The sequence below is a fragment of the Tachyglossus aculeatus genome, chromosome 21 (assembly GCF_015852505.1).
Source record: "Tachyglossus aculeatus isolate mTacAcu1 chromosome 21, mTacAcu1.pri, whole genome shotgun sequence".
Classification (NCBI taxonomy): Eukaryota; Metazoa; Chordata; class Mammalia; order Monotremata; family Tachyglossidae; genus Tachyglossus; species Tachyglossus aculeatus.
The window spans coordinates 18,299,813-18,324,935 of NC_052086.1; the positions used below are offsets into that span (position 1 = coordinate 18,299,813).

A 25,123-nucleotide genomic window follows, 5' to 3' on the forward strand; every position below is an offset into this window, starting at 1 on the left:
TATTATCATCTCTAAAGGGATCTGTTCGAATTGGAATTTGTACAGTGAAGTGGGGTGCAGATAGAATACCCCTTGTACAGGTCCTTTCCTTAAAGAGGAAGAAAAAATGGTTTGTGTTTTCTATGCAGGTCAAGATTGTTCTGTTTTATTGGAAGTATTTTCCTTTAGATCTGGCACAGGGAAATCTAGCTACTCCCATATTTCATGGCTGTTTGGCAAAAGTAATAGAAGCAGCATAGACTAGTGGAAAGAACAAGGTCCTGGGAGTCCGGGGACCTGGGTTCTAATCCCGGCTCCATCACTTGTCTGCTGTGCGACCTCAGGCAATCACTTCACTTCTCTGTGCCTCAGTTCCCTCATCAGTAAAATGGGGTTTAAGATTGTGAGGCCCATGAGGGACATGGACTGTATCCAACCTGATTATCTTGGAGCTATTCCAGCTGTTAGTACAGTGCCTGGCACATAGTAAGCGCTTAACGAATACCATTCAAAAAAAATGCTTCCTGCAATTCCAAACCAAAGACGAGAAGGGAAAAGCAGGGAGAAATCTGTACATGCACCTGAGCACCAGGAAGAGACCGAATATATACTAAACAGAAGAGTGGGGAAGGAGACTACATATTTCCCTCTTGCCCTTTAGAAAACCAGTTAGAACAGGGCTGCGCGGGAGAAGGGCGGCCGTCAGCTCTTGCCGAGGGAGAATTGGGACACAGCGAGGCACTGTTTGTTTTCATGTGGATTTGGGTAATAACACCACAGTGGGCTGAAAAGAAAGGGGGATTGGATTTACTATTGTTCAGGAAACACATTTGCCAGGGCCCTGAGACATCAGCTGTTCCTCGCTTTCTGCCGTACAGTATGTCAAGATTTTTATTGCCTTTCGCTGCACATCTCCGGGCGGGGTTCTGGGTCTGGGTTAATCAAAGGTTCACGACTGACAGGAGTTGAGAAGATGCAAAAGCATCTTTGAAGTGGGGTGGGGGTGGGGGAGGAGAAGGGGGAGAGGGGAAGAAACAAGGTTCCCCCGATCTCATTCATTTTTCCCTCTGCTCAGCAGATGGAGAGCACGGATGCCCACGTCTGAACTGAATCATCCCGAGGAAGGGGGGAGAGAGCAAGACGAACGCAGCGCAAGACTGTACCCGTTCTTCGGCTGCACCTAGCAGCATCACCACAGCAACCAGAAAATACAATTAAAAGACAACTGAGGCCGAAGCCGAGCAACGAGAGTGCGGCTCCTTACCTTCGGACATAAGGAAGGGAAATGATTATGCAGAGGAAGAAAGGCTATTTGACAGATCCGGCCACACTGTGGAGGAGGGAAGTGTCTTTTCATTAACAGGAATGTGCCACTGTTTACTCGGCAGAAAGGGGAGTGCCATGAGAGATACCGAAGAGACGATCTGCTCGTGGCTGCGTTTTTGCCTGTTTTCACCCCCCAGCTGGCCCTGAGCTAGTTGGTACAGGCCTACCGGCCCATCAGGTATTGGATAGTTATATTTTTTTTCCACAGGGTGCACCTGGCACGAGGATTGAAAGATAGAGCCGCTCCCGCTCGGAGGCACAGGGAGACCCGGGGAGTCCCAGTGCAAGAGAAGGCTCCAGTTCTCCACCCTTTAGGCTACCTCCTGCTATACCATGGGATGTAGGCAAAGCTCTGAGGAGAAAGAGGCGGCTCGGCGGTCCCGGAGAATCGACCGCCACCTGCGCTCGGAGAGCCAACGGCAACGCCGGGAGATCAAGCTTCTCCTCTTGGGTACCAGCAATTCGGGCAAGAGCACCATCGTCAAGCAGATGAAGATCATCCACAGCGGGGGGTTTAACCTAGAGGCGTGCAAGGAGTACAAGCCACTGATCATCTACAACGCCATCGACTCCCTCACCCGCATCATCCGGGCCCTGGCCACCCTCAAGATCGAGTTCCACAACCCGGACAGGGCCTATGACGCCGTCCAGCTGTTCGCCTTGACCGGCCCGGCGGAAAGCAAAGGAGAGATCACCCCTGAGCTCCTAGGGGTCATGAAACGACTCTGGGCCGACCCCGGGGTGCAGGAATGTTTCTGTCGCTCCAACGAGTACCACCTCGAGGACAATGCGGCATACTACCTGAATGACCTAGAAAGGATTGCCGCACTGGATTACATTCCCACGGTAGAAGACATTCTCCGATCTCGGGACATGACCACTGGCATCGTGGAAAATAAATTTACCTTCAAGGAGCTGACTTTCAAAATGGTGGACGTGGGGGGGTCAGCGGTCAGAACGCAAAAAATGGATCCATTGTTTCGAGGGAGTTACAGCAATAATTTTCTGCGTGGAGCTGAGTGGATATGATTTGAAGCTGTACGAAGATAACCAAACGGTGAGTGTGGACCCTGGCGATGCGATAATGTAATAACGGTTGGTATGTCTCTTAGGGCTCGACGTTTAGTTTCCATGGGATCTCGTGCTATCAAGCCTGTTGGTTGGTTTCTTTAACTCTTGCTGGCTCCGTGGGCCGGGACTCCCTCCTGATTAGGAGGGGTGTTTCAAGATTTTTGGAGAGAAGCTGCTTACTTCTGTGGTTCGGTGTTTCGCTTCCAGAATCAGCTAAGGATTTTAACCGAGCAGATCTTGTCCAATACACGGTTTCACAAAGATGCACAGTGATGGGAAGTCTTTTATTGGAAGGGTAGCAAGGGAGAAGGGATTGGACCTTGATCAGAAAGACTCAAACAGGTAGTTCTGAGGAACAGATCCCTTTGATTGGACTCCTTTGCCAAATGAATCCAGTTTGCTTTCCTTTGTCCAATTCATGCAGGAGACTACAAGTTTAGTGATCCTCCTACAAACTCAGCAGTCCCCTCCCACCCAAGGAAGACCTGACTGAGAATTTGGCTCTTACTAAATATACTTTTTCTAATAGTAATTCCAAGCCTCTGCTTACTTGAGCACACTGGTATAGGAGTTCTGGAATTGACCATTTCTGTACAACAGTGGGTGGACGAATGGCCGTGAATATATCTGGCTTCACCTTTGGCTTGCCTGATTAGCCTTCCTTCAATGGTTGGATCAGAATTTAGGCATCTCTTATCGGTGGCGGAGACTTGCTAGGAGGACGTTGTGAGAAATGGCATCTCTGACCTAAAGGGACCCACGTTTCAGTTAAATGAGCAGGTGGCCAGAAAAAAAAAAAAAAGGAAAAGAACCCAAAGCCATTTCTGGGATGTGATTCTTCGGATGATTACTTCTCTTTTATTTCCGTTTCCATGGCCCCTCAATCCATCCAACTCTCTCCCTATCTTCTCTTTGATTCTTTCCCCCACCTGAGCTTCCCTGGATTCATGTCGGCTTCCTCCGTGTACTAAAAGTTTCACCCCCCACTTCCCCAGACCCAGTGAAACATGATTGCTGCTGGAGGAGAATTGTGTTGCCAGGGAGCTGAGAGAGGAGCCAAAGGGCAGGTGGCTAGAGATGAATAAAAAGAAAGCTGCAGTTCCTTTGGCAGTGAGATGAAAATAAAGGAGATGAATGATGGGAATTCAGGGTTTGGGAATAAGGAGCTCAATTCTCCCCATGATGGTGATAACTCCCTCCCATTTTCCCCACTCAAAGCAGACTCACACCTGTTTCAAACTGAATTGACAGCAGGAGACTCGGCAGAAACTTCTGTAGCCTCAAGCGGAGGAGCTTCCCCAGGGCTCTCAAAGAAACCATCATCATCATCATCAATCGTATTTATTGAGCGCATACTGTGTGCAGAGCACTGTACTAAGCGCTTGGGAAGTACAAGTTGGCAATGTATAGAGACAGTCCCTACCCAACAGTGGGCTCACAGTCTAAGAGGGGGAGACAGAGAACAAAACCAAACATACTAACAAAATAAAATAAATAGAATAGATATGTACAAGTAAAATAAATAAATAAATAGAGTAACAAATATGTACAAACATATATACATATATACAGGTGCTGTGGGGAAGGGAAGGAGGTAATCCCCATCCTTAGTCCACCTTTCTCCCTTCCCAAACAAACGCATCCCTTACAGGGCTTCCTCACAACATCCCGTTGAAGTAGGAAGAGGCAGGAATTGTTTGGCCAGTTTCACAGATGGGGAGACTGAGGCACAGAAAGCTTAAGTGACTTACCCAAGACCACATGGCAGACCAGTGGAAGAGCTGGCACTAGAACCTAGGTCTCCTGGTTGACAGTCTAGACTAGGCCACATCCTAAGTGTGACTCAGCCACCATAGTGCACCTCAGGAACTGTTGTACATATGCCCAGAAAAGGGGCTTCTCAGCGCAAACGTCTCAGTGTGGTCTAGTGGAAAGAGCAGAGTCAGAGGACCTGGGTTCTAATCCCGGCTCTATCATCTGTGCGCTGTGTGACCTTGGGAAAGTCACTTAACTACTCTGAGCCTCAGTTCCCTCATCTGCAAAACGGGGATTAAGACTGAGCCCCATTTGGGACGGGGACCGTGTCCAACCTGTTTATCTTAAATCTACCCCAGTGCTTAGTAAAGTGCTTCGCCCGTAGTAAGTGCTTAATCAATCAGTCAATCGTATTTATTAAGCGCTTACTGTGTGCAGAGCACTGTACTAAGCGCTTGGGAAGTACAAGTTGGCAACATATAGAGACAGTCCCTCCCCAACAGTGGGCTCACAGTCTAAAAGGCAAATACAGTTAAAAATCGTAACAATTATGGCTTTGGAGGACTGTGGGGAACCAGGGAGGACAACGAGAGAACTTTTGGGCTAATGCGCTCTCTGACCCCTTGGCAGATGAGGTAACTGAGGCCCAGGGAAGTGAAGGGACTTGCCCAAGGTCACACAGCACACAAGTGCATGGAGTGATGTGTTGGCTGTTAGGATAGAACAGCATGGCAGAGGGGATAGAGCACAGGCTTGGAAGTCAGAAGGTCATGGGTCCTAATCCTGGCTCCACTAGTTGTCTGCTGTGTGACCTTGGGCAAGTCATTTCTTTGTGCCTCAGTTACTTCATCTGTAAAATGGGCATTAAGACCGTGAGCCCCAGGCGGGACAGGGACTGCGTCCAACTCGATTTGCTTGCATCCATCCCAGTGCTTAGTACAGTGCCTGGCTCATTATAAGCACTTAACAAATACCACAGTTATTATTATTATTATTATCATCTTCTGCCTTAGACCATAGCTAGGTAGCTCTGGATGGGCGCAAGCAGAACACGCAAAGAGCTGTTCCCTTTCCATAAAGCGAAGGGGAGGGATATTTTTTTTTCCACATGAAACGGAGACCTGACCAGGGAACATGGGATTATTCAGATTATTTCACCCACATCTGTCTTCCAAACTTTCCCTGAGATGTTCAGAAACGTCCAAAGGGAATAGGGTGTTTACTCAATGCTATCCATTGACTGAGTGCACTGGAAGCTCCAGATTAATCATGCCATCTCTTAGCAGGCCCAATTTAGAAACCTTTCCTGGAGCGCTCCAGAAAATACAAAATTCAAAGGCTAGCATCCCATCACATAATTAGCAGCACCTAGAGAATCTTTAAGAGGGACTTTCATTCATTCATCCATTCAATCGTATTTATTGAGCGCTTACTGTACTAAATGCTTGGGATAGACAGAGTTGGTAAATATAACCCCTGCCCCTGCTCTGATTTGTGTCTCCTTCTCCTCTTAATTTACAACCACTCTCTTGAGGAACTCATCTTCTCCACAGCTTCAACCACCATTTCTATAAGAATGACTCTCAAATTTATTTCACTAGCCCTGAACTCTTCTTTTACAAACTTGCTTTTCCTCCTGTCTCTATGTGGCTGTACCACCAGCATCTAACCTCCTCATCTCCCCGCCACCGCCCCCCACAAAAGAAAAATCCTCTCTGCCACCTCAATTAAAGTCGACAACATCACCAATCCTCTCATCTCTCAAGCCCACAATCTGGTCATCTTCCTCCCTCTCTTTCAACCCCCTCATTCAGTCAGGTCATGTCAGTTCTTCCTCCATAGCATTTCAGGAATCCACTCCGTCTTTTCTATCCTAACAGCCAACACATCGCTCCATGCACTTGTCCGCTGTGTGACCTTGGGCAAGTCCCTTCACTTCCCCGGGCCTCAGTTACCTCATCTGGAAAATGGGGATTTGAGACTGTGAGCCCCACATGGGACAGGGACTGTGTCCCACCCGATTTGCTTGTGTCCACTCCAGCACTTAGTACAGTGCCTGGCACATAGTAAGTGCTTAAAAAATAATAATAATAATAATAACGTTGGCATTTGTTAAGCGCTTACTATGTGCAAAGCACTGTTCTAAGCGCTGGGGCGATACAAAGTGATCAGGTTGTCCCACGTGGGGCTCACAGTCTTAATCCCCATTTTACAGATGAGGTAACTGAGGCTCAGAGAAGTTAAGTGATTTGCCCAAGGTCACAGAGCAGACATGTGGCGGAGCCGGAATTTGAACCCATGACCTCTGACTCCAAAGCCCGGGCTCTTTCCACTGAGCCACGCTGCTTCTCTACTGAGCCACGAATACCATCATAATTATTATTATTATTACTGTTGTCATGTTCCATCTCCCATTTGCATCAATCAATCAATAAATCAATCGTATTTATTGAGCGCTTACTGTGTGCAGAGCACTGTACTAAGCGCTTGGGAAGTACAAGTTGGCAACATATAACTGCATCAGCGTGCAGTCTGTTCCTCTCAAGCAAGCCTTCTTGATGTGCCTTATTCTCATCTCTGTTACCGCCAAACTCTTACTCTTGACATTCATCATTCATACAATTGTATTTACTGAGCGCTTACTGTGTGCAGAGCACTGTACTAAGCGCTTGGGAAGTGCAAGTCGGCAACATATAGAGATGGTCCCTACCCAACAAGGGGCTCACAGTCTAGAAGGGGGAGGCAGACAACAAAACAAAGCATGTAGACAAGTGTCAAATCAATCAATCAATCAATCGTATTTATTGAGCGCTTACTGTGTCAAAATCGTCAGAACAAATAGAATTATAGCTATATGCACATTATTAACAAAATAAATAGAATAGTAATGTCCTCTGCCCCTGCCTCGAACCCCCCTCCCACTTTGGATCTGACAGACCACAGCCCTTCCCAACTTCAAAGCCCTTCTGAGGTCACATTTCCTCCAAGATGCCTTCCCTAAGCACTTTCAATTTTTCATACTCAATCTCAGCAGTTATATGCAAATGTACATTCGCTTATCTATTATATTATGACATACTTGTGATATTCCCTTTCATATCCTCACTGGTTTTAATAGTTTCATTACTTGTAAATATTTTATGTTTGCCTATCTTTTTTTCATCGTAGTGCGCGCTTACTGCGTGCACAGTATTAAGCGCTTGGGAGAGTACAACATAACAGAGTTAACAGACGTGCTTCCTGCCCACAAAAAGCTTACAGTCTAGAGGGGCAGACTGACATGAATGTAAATAAATAAATAAATTAGGGATATGTCCGTTCAGTGCTGCAGGGTTGAGGGGCATATAAAGGGTGCAAATCCAAATGCAAAGGTGTATCCAGTTTGAGGCGTCCACAGAATGTGAACATTGTTCTTCCCTATTTAAAATAAAACACAGTTAATGTTGGTATCATTTTTAAAGGTTGAGGAGTACATATTGAAAGTGCAGAATTTAACTTCTCTGTTCCAAGACTTTATGCACATGGCAGTGGGGGTGTTTTTGGCCTTTGGCTACGTGCACACCTACACTACTCATTCTTTCTTTTTTTAAAAGGTACTTATTAAGTGCTTAATATGTGTCAGGCACTGTCCTGAGCGCTGGGGTATACACAAGCCAAGCCAACCAGGGCAAAAACAGACACTGTCCCACATGGGACCCACCATTTAAGTATGAGAGAGAACAAGTATTGAGGTCTTCCTCTCCCCCTCGTCCCCCTCTCCATCCCCCCATCTTACCTCCTTCCCTTCCCCACGGCACCTGTATATATGTATATATGTTTGTACATATTTATTACTCTATTTTATTTGTGCATATCTATTCTATTTATTTTATTTTGTTAGTATGTTTGGTTTTGTTCTCTGTCTCCCCCTTTTAGACTGTGAGCCCACTGTTGGGTAGGGACTGTCTCTATATGTTGCCAACTTGTACTTCCCAAGCGCTTAGTACAGTGCTCTGCACACAGTAAGCGCTCAATAAATACGATTGATGATGATGAGGTCTTTAACCACCACAATCCCTCCCCAGTTTATTGTCAACACCTCGAGGCCAAGAAACATGATGTACCTTTGCTGTACCCTCCCAAGTACTCAGTAGGGTGCTCTCTGCCCAGAAGGCTTTCAAAAATTTCCACAGAGTGTTGGAATTTCACTCTTCCATGCTTGGGCTTTCTTCTCCCATTCCCTTCACACAAAGAAGTGGAGGCATCCAAAGAACTGGTTTACATTCTAATGGAAACAGTGGTATTTATTGAGTGCTAAGTGCTTAGGAGAGTACAACAGAGCAGAATTAGCAGACCTGTTCTCTGCCCACAACAAGCTTGCAGTCTAAAGGGGGAGACAGATATTAATATGAATAAATAACATTATAATTTAAGGATATGTACGCAAGGCCTGTGTTCCCCCTGAATACCCTCTTTAGCCCACGGATAGTTGCTTCTGTTACCATATGTGCTGTTGATTCCTTCAGAACCCTTCCAAATCCTTTATACTATGCTCTCCTGATCTTTTTGAAAGATAGTAATGGGTCTTTCATGCCAACACTAAAGGGTAATTTGGCAGTGATTTGAATGGGGTGCTTTCAGTTCTGGTAAGAGCACAATCAACTTGGATGAGATGGCTGGGCCATGGAGCCTTGATGTTAAAAAACATTATCTTAGAAAACCTAAGGAATTCAGAAACTGAGGGCAGGGGGGAAGGTCATTATGTTATTTGGCTATGTGTCAGTTGAAAAAGGGATGACATTATGATAGTATTTGTTGAGCTTGCCTCATGTGTCTGTCTCCCCCTTCTAGACTGTAAGCCCGCCGTTGGGTAGGGACTGTCTCTATATGTTGCCAACTTGTACTTCCCAAGCGTTTAGTCCAGTGCTCTGCACACAGTAAGCGCTCAATAAATACGATTGAATGAATGAATGAATGAAAGCACCCACTTAGTACAGTGCACTGAACTAGAACCTTGGAAAAAACAACAAAATAGAGAATCAATCAGTGGTACTGATTGAGCACTTACTGTGTACTAAGCACTTGGGAGGAAACAACCGAGTTGGAAGACATATTCCCTGCCCACAATGAGTTTACAGTCTAAAAGGGGAGAGAGACATTAATATAAATTATGGATGTAATAATAATAATAATGTTGTTATTTGTTAAGCGCTTACTATGTGCCAAGCACTTTTCTAAGCGCTGGGTATGTCCATAAAGTGCTGTGGGGCTCATGGTGGGGTGAATACTGAGTGCCCAAAGGTTACAGATCCAATTGCATCGATAGTGCAGAAGGAAGAGAGATTTGGGAAAGGAGGGCTTAATCAGGGAAGGCCTCCCGGAGGAGATGTGACCTTAATATGCTTTGAAGGTGAGGAGGGTGGTGGTCTGGAGTATATGGAGGGGGGAGGGAGTTATAGGCCAGTGGGATGACATGAGAAAGGAGTCAGTGGTGACAGAGATGTGGGAAGTGTACGGCACTTAAGTCCATATCTACAGCACTTACGTACATATCCGTAAATTATAAATATTATGTTATTTATTCATATTAATGTCTGTCTCCCCCTTTAGACTGTAAGCATGCTGTGGGTAGAGAACAGGTCTGCTAATTCTGCTCTATTGTACTCTCCTAAGCGCTTAGCACTCAATAAATACCATTGTTCGATTAATCAGGACACAGTGAGCAAGCTGATGCTAGAAGAGCAAAGTACACAGGCTGGGCTGTAGTAGGAGATCAGGGAAGCAAGGTAGGAGGGGGCAGGTTTATTGAGTGCTGCATGTTCCTTGCCTATAAGAAGCTTACATTCTAATGGAAACAGTGGTATTTATTGAGTGCTAAGTGCTTAGGAGAGTACAGCAGAGCAGAATTAGCAGACATGTTCTCTGCCCACAACAAGCTTACAGTCTAAAGGGGGAGACAGGCATTAATATGAATAAATAACATTATTTATAATTTAAGGATATGTACGTAAGCATTGTAGATATGTACCTAAGTGCCACTAGGGCCCATTGTTGGGTAGGGACCGTCTCTCTATGTTGCCGACTTGTACTTCCCAAGCGCTTAGTACAGTGCTCTGCACACAGTAAGCGCTCACTAAATATGATTGAATAATGGGGGAGACAAACATAACAATATTTACAGTCACCGTGATCCAAACAAATAATTGCTTTACCCCGATGCTTTTACATCCTGGACTCCAAGCCTCCCTCAGCCAGGCTTCCAACAAGATCGGAGAGAGTCCGAGTGATTTGCCGAACAGAGAGATCAGTTTCCAAGAGGGGCAAAAAATATCGCCTCAGGTTGGCTTGGGACCATTCTGAGCCACGCCCGTGTCTTGCCCTGCCTGATAATAATAATAATAATAATAATAATAATAATAATAATGGCATTTATTAAGTGCTTCCTATGTGCAAAGCACTGTTCTAAGCACTGGGGAGATTACAAGGTGACCAGGTTGTCCCACAGTGGGCTCACATTTTTAATCCCCATTTTTTTTACAGATGAGGTAACTGAGGCCCAGAGAAGTGAAGTGACTTGCCCAAAGTCACACAGCTGGCAATTGGCAGAGCCGGGATTTGAACCCCTGACCTCTGACTCCAAAGCCCGCGCTCTTCCCACTGAGCCACGCTGTTTCCCCTGTCTGATCCCCTGCCCCACACCCGCCATTGAGTTCAGTGCCTTTTTTACCCCTGACTCAAAATGAAAAGTCAACACCTTTACACTTAACGACCCTTTGCTGCTGCTCCAAGGGGAAAGGACAGAAAAAAGTGTACCCAGTTTGTGCCCCTGAAGTCGAGGCATTAAAAATGTGGCGAGACCTCACTTGTGTACTTCCCCAGCACTTGGTACATCCCTGCACAAAATAAGCACTTAATAAATAATAATAATAATCACTTAATAATGATAAGCACTCTAGACTTTAAGCTCATTGCAGGCACGGAACAATAATAATAATAATAATAATAATAATAATGATAATGGCATTTATTAAGCGCTTACTATGTGCAAAGCACTGTTCTCAGCGCTGGGGAGGCTACAAGGTGATCAGGTTGTCCCACGGGGGGCTCGCAGTCAATCCCCATTTTACAGATGAGGTAACTGAGGCACAGAGAAGTTAAGTGACTTGCCCAAAGCCACACAGCTGGCAATTGGCGGAGCCGGGATTTGAACCCATGACCTCTGACTCCAAAGCCCGTGCTCTTTCCACGTGTCTGTTGTATCGTCTTCATTCAGTAGCATTTATTCAGCGCTTACTGTGTGCAGAGCACTGTACTAAGCATTTGGAAAGTACAATTCGGCAACAGAGACAATCCGTACCTGACAATGGGCTCACAGTCTAGAAGACAACAAAACAAGTAGACAGGCATCAATAGCATCAAAATAAATAGAATTGTAGATACATACACATCATTAATAAAATAAATAGAATAATAAATATGTACAAACATCCACAAGTGCTGTGGGGCGGGGAAGGGGGTAGAGCAGAGAGAGGAGTAGGGTGCAATGGGGAGGGGAGGAGGGGGAGAAGAGGAAAAGGGGGGCTTAGTCTGAGAAGGCCTCCTGGAGGAGGTGGACTTTGAAGGGGGGAGAGAGCTAGTTTGGCGGATGTGAGGAGGGAGGGCATTCCAGGCCAGAGGTAGGACGTGGGCCAGGGGTCGACCGAGGGTCTCCCAAACACATAATACAGTGTTCTGCATACAGTTAGCGCTCAATAAATATGATTAAATGAGTGACTAAATATTATTATTTCTACCTCCAAGTGGCCTCACCAAACTGCATTCATTACGCTCTGGGTATCACCTGCTGTTCTCTGAGCAACAGCCTGGCTGTGGTAGGAATCTATCTGGGGCAATGAGGGCTTTTAGTTTCCCTTTAGTTCTTAACAGATTCGAGATAATTGGGAACTTATTTCAACCCAGAAACGACTGAATAATCATTGAATTCTCAGAAGGGATTTAACCTTTCAAGGTTTCCAGGGAAAACAGCCAGCACAAGGGCAACAGAACTCGCTAATGAACCCTTCAGAACCGGGAGATGAGATTACAAAGACCTAGCCAAGCAACAGAAACATCTGAGTTCAGGTCCGGTTATTGTTTTAAGTAGTTTGTTTTATACATCTCCGCAGATATATGACCTTCCTTATCGCTCTCCTAGCAGCTCATTTCTCTGCCAATCTTGTTAAATGGCTTTTGTGTCCCATCACTTCTACTAGCTTGTGCCGGAGCGGAAGGTTGCTGCGGTCACTTTCTCGCTTCCGACTTTAACACGAATTCCTTGGACTATACATCCGACAGGCCCCGCTCCCTGGACCACAGACTCCACACAGAGCGCCAGATGTCTGCCACATGAGTTTCACTCTAATGAATCTTCCAGAGCGGAGCATCAGTAGATCTTTAAGCAGGACATCAGACAGCTTCAAAGTCATGAGGCTTTTTTTCTAAGAGGTTCTCTACTTTCCTTTGCACTTGAAACATGTGCTGTGTTTCTTTGTTGAGGGTCTGAAGGGGAAAATTTCCCCATTGTGCATGCTTAGGTGAAGTATTCCCAGTCGGTCTAACTCTGCGTCACAGTGTGTTGCCAAGGAGAAAACTGCGAAATTGTGAGTTTCCTGGCAAAAAGAGCTGCAAAGACCTAGGGAGAATCTATTATAGACTGAGACAACATCAATAAGGAGAAGCAGATTTATCATCTATTAGATAGTTGAACGTAATGAAGAAAAAGTTTTCAAGCCCTCATTCTTCAAACAATGAAAATGGAATCACTTGAAACAATTTCCGTGTAATTTGAGAGCTAACAGGATTTTCTCTGTGCTAAAGCTCCACGAGAATGTAAGCTTCTCAAGGGCAGGGACACGTCAACCAAATCGATTTGTATCGTACGCTCCCAAGCCCTTACTTTGCATACGGGTAAGTGTTCAATAAATATCACTGATTGGCTGACTGATCTGCTTTCCAAACAGTAGAGCAGGAAAGTAGTTTTCTTAATGAATTGGAACACAGGTTGATTTACCTCTACAAAAGTTTGGATCAAGTCACCATGAACTGCTAGAGGTTTTGTCTCGCCTTTAGGTCATTGCAGGAGATTTTTAAGCTCTTACCAGGAACAAATCAGCCTTCCCTCCAAATGCCTCCCAGAGCCAAACCCACCGTCTCCAATGGTAGCTTTCTCCAGACTCTACTGATCCAGTTCTGCCGCTCTTCATCACCCACAGAGGTCTTAATAATAATAATAATATATATATATATATTTATTTATTATTATTATTATGCTACTTGTTAAGTGCTTACTATGTGCCCAGTGCTGTTCTAAGCGCCGGGGTAGAAACAAGTTAATCGTGTTGAGCACAGTCCCTGTCCCACGTTGGGCTCACACTACTAATCCCCATTTTTTACAGATGAGGGAACTGAAGCACAGAGAAGTTAAGTGATTTGCCCAAAGTCACACAGCAGACAAGCGGTGGAGCTGGGATTAGAACCCATGACCTTCTGACTCCCAAACCTATGCTCTATCCACTTACCCAAGAGTCGCTTCCTTAATAATAATAATAATAATGTTAGCATTTGTTAAGCACTTACTATGTGCAAAGCATTGTTCTAAGCGCTGGGGGGATACAAGGTGATCAGGTTGTCCCACATGGGGCTCACAGTTTTAGTCCCCATTTTACAGATGAGGGAACTGAGGCCCAGAGAAGTAAAGTGACTTGCCCAAAGTCACACAGCTGACAATTGGCTGAGCCGGGATTTGAACCCATGACCTCCGACTCCAAAGCCCGGGCTCTTTCCACTGAGCCACGCTGCTTTCTACTACCCACATGGGACCCAGGCCTCCTCCCTTTCTTTGTGCCATTATATCAGTCAATCGTATTTATTGAGCACTTACTGTGTGCAGAGCACTGTACTAAGAGCTTGGGAGAGTACAACACAACAATAAACAGACACATTCCCAGCCAACAAGGGGCTCACAGTTTCAAGGGAGCTTACACTATTATATATACTTCTTCAACCCTCCATCGGTGTAGTTCGAAACATGGCCCAGTGGAAAGAGCTCAGGCCTGGGAGTTAGAGGACCTGCTGTGTGACCTTGGGTAAGTCACTTCAATTCTCTGTGCCTCGGTTACTTCATCTGTGTGCTGTGCACACAGTAAGCGCTCAATAAATACGATTGAATGAGTGAATGCATAATGGGGAGTAAGACTGTGAGACCTATATGGGACAGGGAATGTGTCCAACCAGATTATCTTGTATCTACCCCAGTGCTTAGTACAGTTCCTGGCGCATAGTAAAAGTTTAACAAATACCATAAAAAAATAAATAAATTTCTCCTGTAGGAATTCGTGTAAGATATTCTCATATAAAAGGGGAGAGAGCCCCCTTTTCCAGTGTGACTTGTTGCTGAAAGTAAATTACTGCTTCATTTCTATCAGAGCTGCTAAACATTGCTGCTCTCTTGGTTTGGAGTTGGACATGAGCTGGAGTGATCAGATAGAAGATCAATAGGAAGCAGATGTGCTGCCTGTGTCCTTTCCCCGGGACTAAAATTGGGAGAATCGTGAGAAAATTCCCTGCCATCCTATTAGCACTAGTACAGAAGCAACTTTTCTGACCAAGAGACTGTCCTGATTAGCTATTATCACTAACTTTATTTTTTTCTTTGCTATCGATAGAGGAGACTTCATTGTTTTCCCCCAATCTCTGCATTGCGTTGGGGTGGATACAAGCAAGCCGACTTATGGTCAAACTCAGACAAGCCTATCCCAGGGAAGCAGGCTAACCATTTGACCGACCCATCGGCCTTGAACTGTAGTGATGCTTTTGTCCATTTCTGTGGCTAGCCTCTGCCTCAACAGTAGCCAGCACAGCTAGGGCCGCAGGAATCCTATCAATCAATCAATCAATCAGTCAATCAATCGTATTTATTGAGCGCTTACTGTGTGCAGAGCACTGTACTAAGCGCTTGGGAAGTACAAGTTGGCAACATATAGAGACAGTCAATCAATCAATCGTATTTATTGAGCGCTTACTGTGTGCAGAGCACTGTACTAAGCGCTTGGGAAGTACAAATTGGCAACATACAGAAACAGTCCCTACCCAACAGTGGGCTCACAGTCTAAAAGGGGGAGACAGAGAACAAAACCAAACATACTAACAAAATAAAATAAATAGAACAGATGTGTACAAGTAAAATAAATAAATAAATAATCCGACCGTCGCTCTTTGTGTCTTCTGAGGAGCAGGGTTTTGGTAGCGAGCAGGAACTGTACTGTAAATCCTCAAACTAACTAACCAACCAACTAATAGTGACTTTTCCTTCTTGTCTTATGCCGTTGAGTCATTTCCAACCCATAGCGACTTCATGGACACATCATCTCTCCCAGAACACTCCACTTCCATCTGCAATTGTTCTGGTAGTGTATCCATCGAGTTTTCTTGGTAAAAATACGGAAGCGGTTTACCATTGCCTCCTTCCGTGCAGTAAACTTGAGTCTCTCCCAGGCCGCTGCTGCCCAGCACGGGTGAGTTTTGACTTACAGCAGATTGCCTTCCACTCGCTATCCACTGCCCAAGCTAGGAATGGGAAGGGTATGCCTCTGCTGGACTCTCTCTCCAAAAATCAAGACTGGTAAAGTTCTGGAAACTCTCCAGGTGTGATCCTGAGGAGAGACTTTTCATTCTAATATATAATCATAATAATAATTGAGGTATTTGTTAAGCCCTTACTACGTGCCGGGCACTGTAATAAGCACTGGGGTGGATACAAGCGAGCAGGCTTATGGTCAAACTCAGACAGGCATATCCCAGGGAGGTGAGCTAACCATTTGACAGACCCGTCAGCCTTGAACTGTAGTGATATTTTTGTCTATTTCTGTTGCTAGACTCTGCCTCTACAGCGGCTAGGGCCACAGGAATCCTACTCATCCAACAGATCCTCTTTGTGTCTTTCTGAGGAGCAGGATTTTGATAGAGCACGGGCTTTGGAGTCAGAGGTCATGGGTTCGAATGCCGACTCCGCCACACGTCTGCTGTGTGACCTTGGGCAAGTCCCTTAATTTCTCTGAGCCTCAGTTACCTCATCTGTAAAATGGGGATTAAGACTGTGAACCCCACATGGGACAACCTAATAACCTTGTAGCCTCCCAGTGCTTAGAACAGTGTTTTACACATAGTAAGCGCTTAATAAATGCCATTATTATTAGTATTATTATATCTCAGGTAAGTCAACTTCTCTGGGCCTCAGTTCCCTCTTCTAGAAAATGGGGATTTAGACTCTGAGCCCCATGTGGGACAGGGACAGTGTCCAACCTGATTAGCTTGTATCTACCCTAGTGCTTAGAACAGTGCTTTGCACATAGTAAGCGCTTAACAAATGCCAACATTATTTTATTATTTTTTATAGCGAAGGGCAACTGTGGTGGAAATCCACAAGCTGAGACCTGAACCAGGAAACAGCAGCAGTCAGGGCCGGCTTCCCGGAAAAGGTGTGGAGCGGCCTCAGGGTGCATCACTCGGGGGTGGGGAGGTCGATGTGGTAAAAATGACTGATGCGAAAGTGACACCCGCCAGTAAGTAAAAATAACAATGATAATTGTGGTATTTGTTAAGCGCTTACTATATGTCAAGCACTGTTCTAAGCACTGGGGTAGATACAAGCTAATCAGGTTGGACACTGTCCCTGTCCCCCATGGGGCTCACAGTCTAAATCCCCATTTTCTAGATGAGGGAACTGAGGCCCAGAGAAGTTAAGTGACTTACCCGAGATATAATAATACTAATAATAATGGCATTTATTAAGCGCTTACTATGTGCAAAACACTGTTCTAAGCACTGGGAGGCTACAAGGTTATTAGGTTGCCCCACGGGGGGCTCACAGTCTTAATCCCCATCTTACAGATGAGGGAACTGAGGCACAGAGAATTTAAGTGACTTGCCCAAAGTCACATAGCTGACAAGTGGCGGAGCCGGAATTTGAACCCATGACCTCTGACTCCAAAGCCCGTACACTTTCCACAGAGCCACGCTATACAGGAGACAAGTGGCGGAGCCAGGATTAGAACCCAGGTCCTTCTGACTCCCAAGCCCGTGCTCTATCCACTAGGCCATGCTGAAGTATCCATAAGGACTCCGAAGGGGAATGCCATAGCTGTGGGATAAGGGTGGGGAAGCGGGATTCTGGAGGTCCTTCGGAGAAGTGCCGTAGGTTCGTCCCCCTCTCCATCCCCCCCATCTTACCTCCTTCCCTTCCCTACAGCACCTGTATATATGTTTGTACATATTTATTACTCTATTTATTTATTGATTTTACTTGTACATATCTATTCTATTTATTTTGTTAATATGCTTGGTTTTGTTCTCTGTCTCCCACTTCTAGACTGTGAGCCCACTGTTGGGTAGGGACTGTCTCTATATGTTGCCAACTTGTAGTTACCAAGCGCTTAGTACAGTGCTCTGCACACAGTAAGCGCTCAATAAATACAATTGAATGAATCCTTCCCTTCCCCACAGCACCTGTATATATGTATATATGTTTGTACATATTTATTACTCTATTTATTTTACTTGTACATATCTATTCTATTTATTTTATTTTGTTAATATGTTTGGTTTTGTTCTTTGTCTCCCCCTTCTAGACTGTGAGCCCACTCTTGGGTAGGGACTGTCTCTATATGTTGCCAACTTGTACTTCCAAAGTGCTTAGTACAGTGCTCTGCACACAGTAAGCGCTCAATAAATACGATTGATTGATTGATTGAATAGAAAGGGAAGGGGTGGTGAGTTCCTTCCCCAGCTCGGGATGATCTGGCAGCAGCAGATCCTGGGCACATGCTGGACGTTCAGGAGGAGATCTACTGCTAATTTCCACTGCCACCACTTCCAGTCTTGGGACACTGTTCCCTAATCCCATGCAGTGGTTCCGGGACCAGTGGATACAGCTTGAGCCTGGGAGTCAGAAGGACCTGGATTGTTTGAAAAGCCCTTCGTGTGTGGTTGCTCAGTTATGATCTCTGAAATGCAGACATGATTTTGGACAGGGGAAACCTTTTTAACCTGTTGGTAAGCATATTGTAGAAGCTCTCAGTTTACTGAAGTGGTCTCACCTGTTTTTCTAATATCGTTGACTGATTTTTCCGCAGAAGAATTATTTTAGTCTTTAGAACATACTTTAAGGCTTGTTGAGTACTTGTATCACTTGCAAGGATCTCAGTGACCATGAAAAGATTTAATGCAAAAATCTGTTTTCTTTGAACTTTTATAGATCTGGGGGGAGATTACATCATCAATCGTATTTATTGAGCGCTTACTATGTGCAGAGCACTGTACATCTCTCAGGCTTTTCATGAACAATCTCCAAACGACCACAGAGAAGTGATCCCAGAGCAAGAGTAGAGAGTCTGTCCCGTTTTTAGCAGATGATGATTTCTAGGCCATCCCTGCTGGGAGTGAAAAGAATAAATTTGAAGCACGTCCAAAGTTGCTGAAAATATGGGCAGTGCCGTGGTCAGTAGGTAGACAGGTCAGGAGAAAGACAACAGGGGAGAAGGGAAGTAAATAAGCTCCTCTGGGCTTCATCTGCTTTTTAAGTTATTTCACGGGGATTTAAAGCCCTTCTGATGGCTAGAAAATCAATCAATCGTATTCATTGAGTGCTTACTATGTGCAGAGCACTGTACTAAGCGCTTGGGAAGTACAAATTGGCAACATATAGAGACAGTCCCTACCCAACAGTGGGCTCACAGTCTAAAAAAGACTCCAGCTGAACGCTAAAAGAAGGGTTAATCGCTCTAAAGCATAATCAATGCAAGTGGAACTTGACGGGAGCAATGAGGAAGCAAGCGCTGAAACAGCCAAAGGTGCTTTTTGGAACGGGTCCTACATCACTCTAAGGACAAGATACAACAGCACAAGGTTTCCAGACAATGCAGCGTGTTGATCTTGGAACTGCTCTTCAGTCCTGCCACAGCAGTCTCCCAAGGGGAGCGACATTTGGGTAATGTGGTATATGCGAGGAAATTGTTGTAAGAATACCCTCCCGTCTCCTCTATTTCCTATTCAGTGGGTTGCCTCATAGCCCTGAAATCAACAAAAGCTACGGTATTACACCCAGATTCTAGGAAATCAACCACTATTTGCTAATGGCTAATTGAAGAAAATTTATGCGTGTCAAGTAGGAAACAACAGTTTTGGCGGTAACTATCCTCTTGCTTCTTGGAGAGGATCGTAAGATGAAGACCTTCTTATTTAATGATGAACGCTTTGTGCTTCTATAATGTGTGTTTTCACCACACATTTTGGATAGAACATTATAAGACAATTAAGGGATGCTTTTCCGACATTATGTCTCTTTCTGCGTAGGACGCAGTGGCAGGGTGGAACAAACAGTGGTGCACCTGCCCGCTAAAGCCTCAAGGGATGTGCACTGTATGTAAATTATCTTTAATTCAGGGTTTATTAAGAATGCAATCCCTGTGTTATAGGAGAATTGAGTGTAGAAGAAAACAGTGAGCAACACTGAACTTGAGGGCTCATCTGATAGTCCTGGGACAGGGTCACAGTTCCAAAAGATTCTTCATTTTCCCTAGTGTGTCCTTGACTGTTGCGATGATTGCTATTAGAGTACTTAGAAATAACAACGACAACAACAACAAAAAACCACACTCCAGATCTCTTAATGGACCCAGTCATCCCCTACCCAGCCTTTAGTTTTCACCAAGATCAGATGATGCAAGGGAAAATCTGAGTTCTGTTTCTAGGACTCCTCCAGCCTCAGGAAAACAAAGTAACAAAGGGGCGATGGAAAGGAAGTCAGCTGGAAACCTTACTTCTATTTTCATTGGTTTTCAAACAGATGGAGACCAGAAAGACAAAACCGAGCCCACAATCCACTGTTCTTGAATTTACTAAGTGAGGAATGACCTCGAGGAGTGACTAGTAGGTCACTCCATTTCAGATTAAAATCGTTTTTGTGGATACGTTTAGTCTCAATCAATCACTCAAACAGTCGTATTTACTGAGTGCTTACTGTGCACGGGGCCCTGAACTAAGCGCTTGGTAGAATACAGTATAATAGAGTTGGTAGACACGTACCCTGCCCAGAAGGAGCTTATAGTCTGAGGGAGACAGACATTAATACAAATAAATAAATTACGGCTATGTATGTAAGTGCTGAGGGTGGGGTGAATAAAGGGGACAAAGCCAATTGCAAGGCAACACAGAAGGTAGAGGAAGTGAGGGTTTAGACGGGGAAGGCCTCTTGGAAGAGATGTGCTTTTAATAAGGCTTGGAAGGTGGGGAGAGTGATAGTCTGTCAGATATGAAGATGGAGGGAATTCCAGGCCAGAAGCAGGATGTAGGTGAAGGGTCAGAAGTGAAATAGAAGAGATCAAAAGCTCAATGACTAGGTCTCAAATCATCAATGTTTACAAAATTCCCAGGAAAAGATACAAAGCCAAGGAGTTTCCCATATCTTTGAAAATGAAAATATCAACTGTTGGTCTCTTTCCCATCTTTACCTGACCCCAAGTCACCCTCAGGACTGTCAGACACTTTCATAAACTAGACAGAAAAGCACTGGTGAAGTCCAGGAGGAAGGCCAGGAGACAGCCATGTTGGGGGACAAGTTATTATTATTATGGTACTTGTTAACTGCTTACTGTTTGTCAAGCACTGTCCTAGACTCTGAGGTAGAGCCAAGATAATCAGGTTGCTTACAGTTTATGTAGGAGGGAGTACGATTTAGTACTCATTTTATAGATGAGGTAACTGAGGCATAGAGAAGTCAAGTGAGCTGCCCAAGTCCACACGGCAGTTAAGTAGAGGAGTCTAGATTAAAATCCAGGTCTGCTGATTCCAAAGCCTGTGCCACAATGCTTCCCAACTATAGAGTCTTGAAAACATTTCAATCAATCATTCAATCAATCGTATTTATTGAGTGCTTACTGTGTGCAGAGCACTGTACTAAGCACTTGGGAAGTACAAGTTGGCAACATATAGAGACAGTCCCTACCCAACAGTGGGCTCACAGTCTAAAAGAAATCCAACAGGAAACAACTAGGCTATTAGACAACCAATATCCTAGTTGCCTTTATGAAACTTTCCTGGGACCACTGTGAACCAAAAAGTTTTGATTCATCCAATTGTTCATTCAATCGTATTTATTGAGCGCTTACTGTGTGCAGAGCACTGTACTAAGCGCTTGGGAAGTTCAAGTTGGCAACATATAGAGGCAGTCCTTACCCAACAATGGGCTCACAGTCTAGAAGGGGGAGACAGAGAACAAAACAAAACATATTAACAAAATAAATAAATAAATAAATAGAGTAATAAATACATACAAACATATATACATATATACAGGTGCCGTGGGGAGGGGAAGGAGGTAAGGCGGGGGGGATGAGTTTGATGGTGAACAGCTTCTCCCTTGAGATTCCAAGTCAGTGGAAAGGGAGTTTGGATCTAGAAAAACATTTTTACTCTGTTGGATAATGCTGGAATTTGTTCTATAGTGACACGTAATCAATCAATCAATCAATCGTATTTATTGAGCACTTACTGTGTGCTCTGAGCACTGTACTAAGCACTTGGGAAGTACAAGTTGGCAACATATAGAGACAGTCCCTACCCAACAGCGGGCTCACAGTCTAAAAGGGGGAGACAGAGAACAAAACCAAACATACTAACAAAATAAAATAAATAGAATAGATATGTACAAGTAAAATAAATAAATAAATAAATAGAGTAATAAATATGTACAAACATATATACATATATACAGGTGCTGTGGGGAAGGTAAGATGGGGGATGGAGAGGGGGACGAGGGGGAGAGGAAGGAAGGGGCTCAGTCTGGGAAGGCCTCCTGGAGGAGGTGAGCTCTCAGTAGGGCCTTGAAGGGAGGAAGAGATCATTCCTCAAGAAAGACACTTCCATCAGACACCTACTACACCGGGACAAAACAAAAATACACAGTATAGAAAGGATGTGAAAATTTCCCTAGCCAGCAATGCTCCTTCGTCTATAGTGGCAGACATTTTCAAGAAAATAGTTTAGCCTAGCTTCATCTGACTAAAGAAATATTCTCACTGTCTGAAATGAAATCTGCTCTGGACAAGTTATTTTTGCCAGAAAGATGAAGTTTGGCATGAGGCAGAAACTAGAATTCTTGACAAAATCCTCCAAAAGCCCCAATTTTCCAGTCATTCAGGTGTATTTATTGAGCTCTTACTGTGTGCAGAGCGCTGTACTAAGCCTTTAGGAGAGTACGATATAACAATAAACAGACACGGTCCCTACCCATTGTAAGCTTACAGACTAGAGGGGGACACAGACAATAAATTACAGATATAATAAATACATTGTTATTATTGTTATTCATCAATCAATCGTATTTATTGAGCGCTTACTGTGTGCAGAGCACTGTACTAAGCGCTTGGGAAGTACAAGTTGGCAACATATAGAGACAGTCCCTACCCAAATATAATTATAATATAATATAATATGATACAATATAATACAATACAATATAATATGATATACAATACAATACAATATAATATAAAATATAATTAACTATATAATAATAATATAGTATAATATAATACAATAATAATATAATAACATATTGTATATTAATTATATATAATAGTATAATAATATAATATAATGATACAATTGTATTTAATATAATATAATCAATCAATCAATCGTATTTATTGAGCACTTACTGTGTGCAGAGCACTGTACTAAGCGCTTGGGAAGTAATATAGTATAATATAATATAATGATTAATTATAATAGTGGTAGTTGTTAAGCACTTACTATGTGCCAGGCACCGTTCTAAGCACTGGGGAAGATACAAAGTAATCAGGCTGTCCCACACGATCACAGTCTTAATCCCCATTCTACAGATGAGGTAACTGAGGCACAGAGAAGTTAAGTGACTTGCCCAAAGTCACACAGCTGACCGGTACAGGTAGTACCACTTCAGCCAGGGGCTAATTGGTGAAAGCCTAATGAAGAAGATTAAAAATGAAAATAACCAAAATGAAAGAAAGAAGACCAGAAAGGAGGATAGACCAAAAAGCCGATCCGGGCCTGCTCAGTTGATGCTTCGACCTTGCTCTGTGCAGCTAATTGTGTGCCCGCCCGTCTGGCGGTCCACACTGAATCACAGTCTTCATCCCCATTTTGCAGATGAGGGATCTGAGGCCTGGAGAAGTGAAGTGACTCACCCAAGGTCACACAGCTGACAGGTGGCAGAGCCGGGATTGGAACCCATGACCTCTGGCCCCCAAGCCCGGGCTCTTTCCACCGAGCCACGCTGTAGATACCAAGTAATTGGGTTGGACACGGTCCCCGTCCCACATAGGGCTCCCAGTCTTAATCCCCATTTTCCAGATGAAGTAAGGGAGGCACAGAGAAGTGAAGTGACTTGCCCACGGTCACACAGCAGGCATGCAGCAGGCATTTCTAGACTGTGAGCCCACTGTTGGGTAGGGACCGTCTCTATGTGTTGCCAGATTGTACTTCCCAAGCGCTTAGTACAGTGCTCTGCACACAGTAAGCGCTCAATAAATACGATTGAATGAATGATTGAATGAATGAATGAATGAATCAGCTCCGCCCAAAAGCAGCGTGGTGTATTGGAGAGAGTATGGGCCTTGGATTCAGAAGGTCATGGGTTTTAATCCTGGCTCCACCGCTTGTCTGCTGTGTGACCTTGGGCAAGTCACTTCACTTCTCTGGGCCTCAGTTACCTCATCTGTAAAGAATGGGGAGTTAAGAGTGTGAGCCCCATGTGGGGCAGGGACTGTGTCCAACCTGGTTAATGGGTACCTATTCTAGCACTTAGGACAGTGCTTGACACGTAGGAAGTGCTTAATAAGTATAATGATAATAATGATGATGATCAATCAATCAATCATATTTATTGAGCGCTTACTGTGTGCAGAGCACTGTACAAAGCGCTTGGGAAGTACAAGTTGGCAACATATAGAGACAGTCCCTACCCAACAGTGGGCTTACAGTCTAAAAGATGATGATAATGTAATGATAATAATAATAATGTTGGTATTCGTTAAGCGCTTACTATCAATCCATCAATCAATCAATCGTATTTATTGAGCGCTTCCTGTGTGCAGAGCACTGTACTAAGCACTTGGGAAGTCCAAATCGGCAAAATATAGAGACGGTCCCTACCCAACAGTGGGCTCACAGTCTAAAAGGGGGAGACAGAGAACAAAACCAAACATACTAACAAAATAAAATAAATAGAATAGATATGTACAAGTAAAATAAATAAATAAATAAATCGAGTAATAAATACGTACAAACATATATACATATATACAGGTGCTGTGGGGAAGGGAAGGAGGTAAGATGGGGGGGATGGAGAGGGGGAGAATGGGGAGTTAAGAGTGTGAGCCCCATGTGGGGCAGGGACTGTGTCCAACCTGGTTAACATGTGCCTATTGTAGTGCTTAGGACAGTGCTTGACACATAGGAAGTGCTTAATAAGTATAATAATAATAATGATGATGTTGATAATGTAATAATAATAATATTGGTATTTGTTAAGCACTTACTATCAATCCATCAATCAATCAATCATATTTATTGAGCACTTACTGTGTGCAGAGCACTGTACTAAGCACTTGGGAAGTCCAAATCGGCAAAATATAGAGACGGTCCCTACCCAACAGTGGGCTCACAGTCTAGAAGTGGGAAGACAGAGAACAAAACCAAACATACTAACAAAATAAAATGAATAGATATGTACAAGTAAAATAAATAAATAGAGTAATAAAGTAATAGAGAATACTATGTGCCAAGCACTGTTCTAAGCACTGGGATAGATACAAGGTAATCAGTTTGTCCCACAGGGTGCTCACAGTCTTCATCCCCATTTTACAGATGAGGGAACTGTGGCTCAGAGAAGCTAAGTGACTTGCCCAAGGTCACACAGCTGACCAGTGGCGGAGCCGGG

General features: G+C 44.2%; 2 protein-coding genes across 3 annotated transcripts in view; one reads left to right on the top strand and one right to left on the bottom strand.

Moving 5' to 3' along the window:
* RSPH14 (radial spoke head 14 homolog) overlaps positions 1–25,123 on the bottom strand; it is a 299,387-nt gene that overhangs the window by 107,737 nt on the left and 166,527 nt on the right. The gene's annotated exons all lie outside the window — the stretch shown is intronic.
* Positions 1–25,123, top strand: part of GNAZ (G protein subunit alpha z) — a 208,740-nt gene that overhangs the window by 54,478 nt on the left and 129,139 nt on the right. Inside the window, 2 exon segments of the mRNA XM_038763432.1 lie at positions 1,055–2,244; positions 2,246–2,362. Of these exon segments, the coding sequence (XP_038619360.1) occupies positions 1,639–2,244; positions 2,246–2,362 (723 nt within the window). The 5' untranslated portion in view covers positions 1,055–1,638.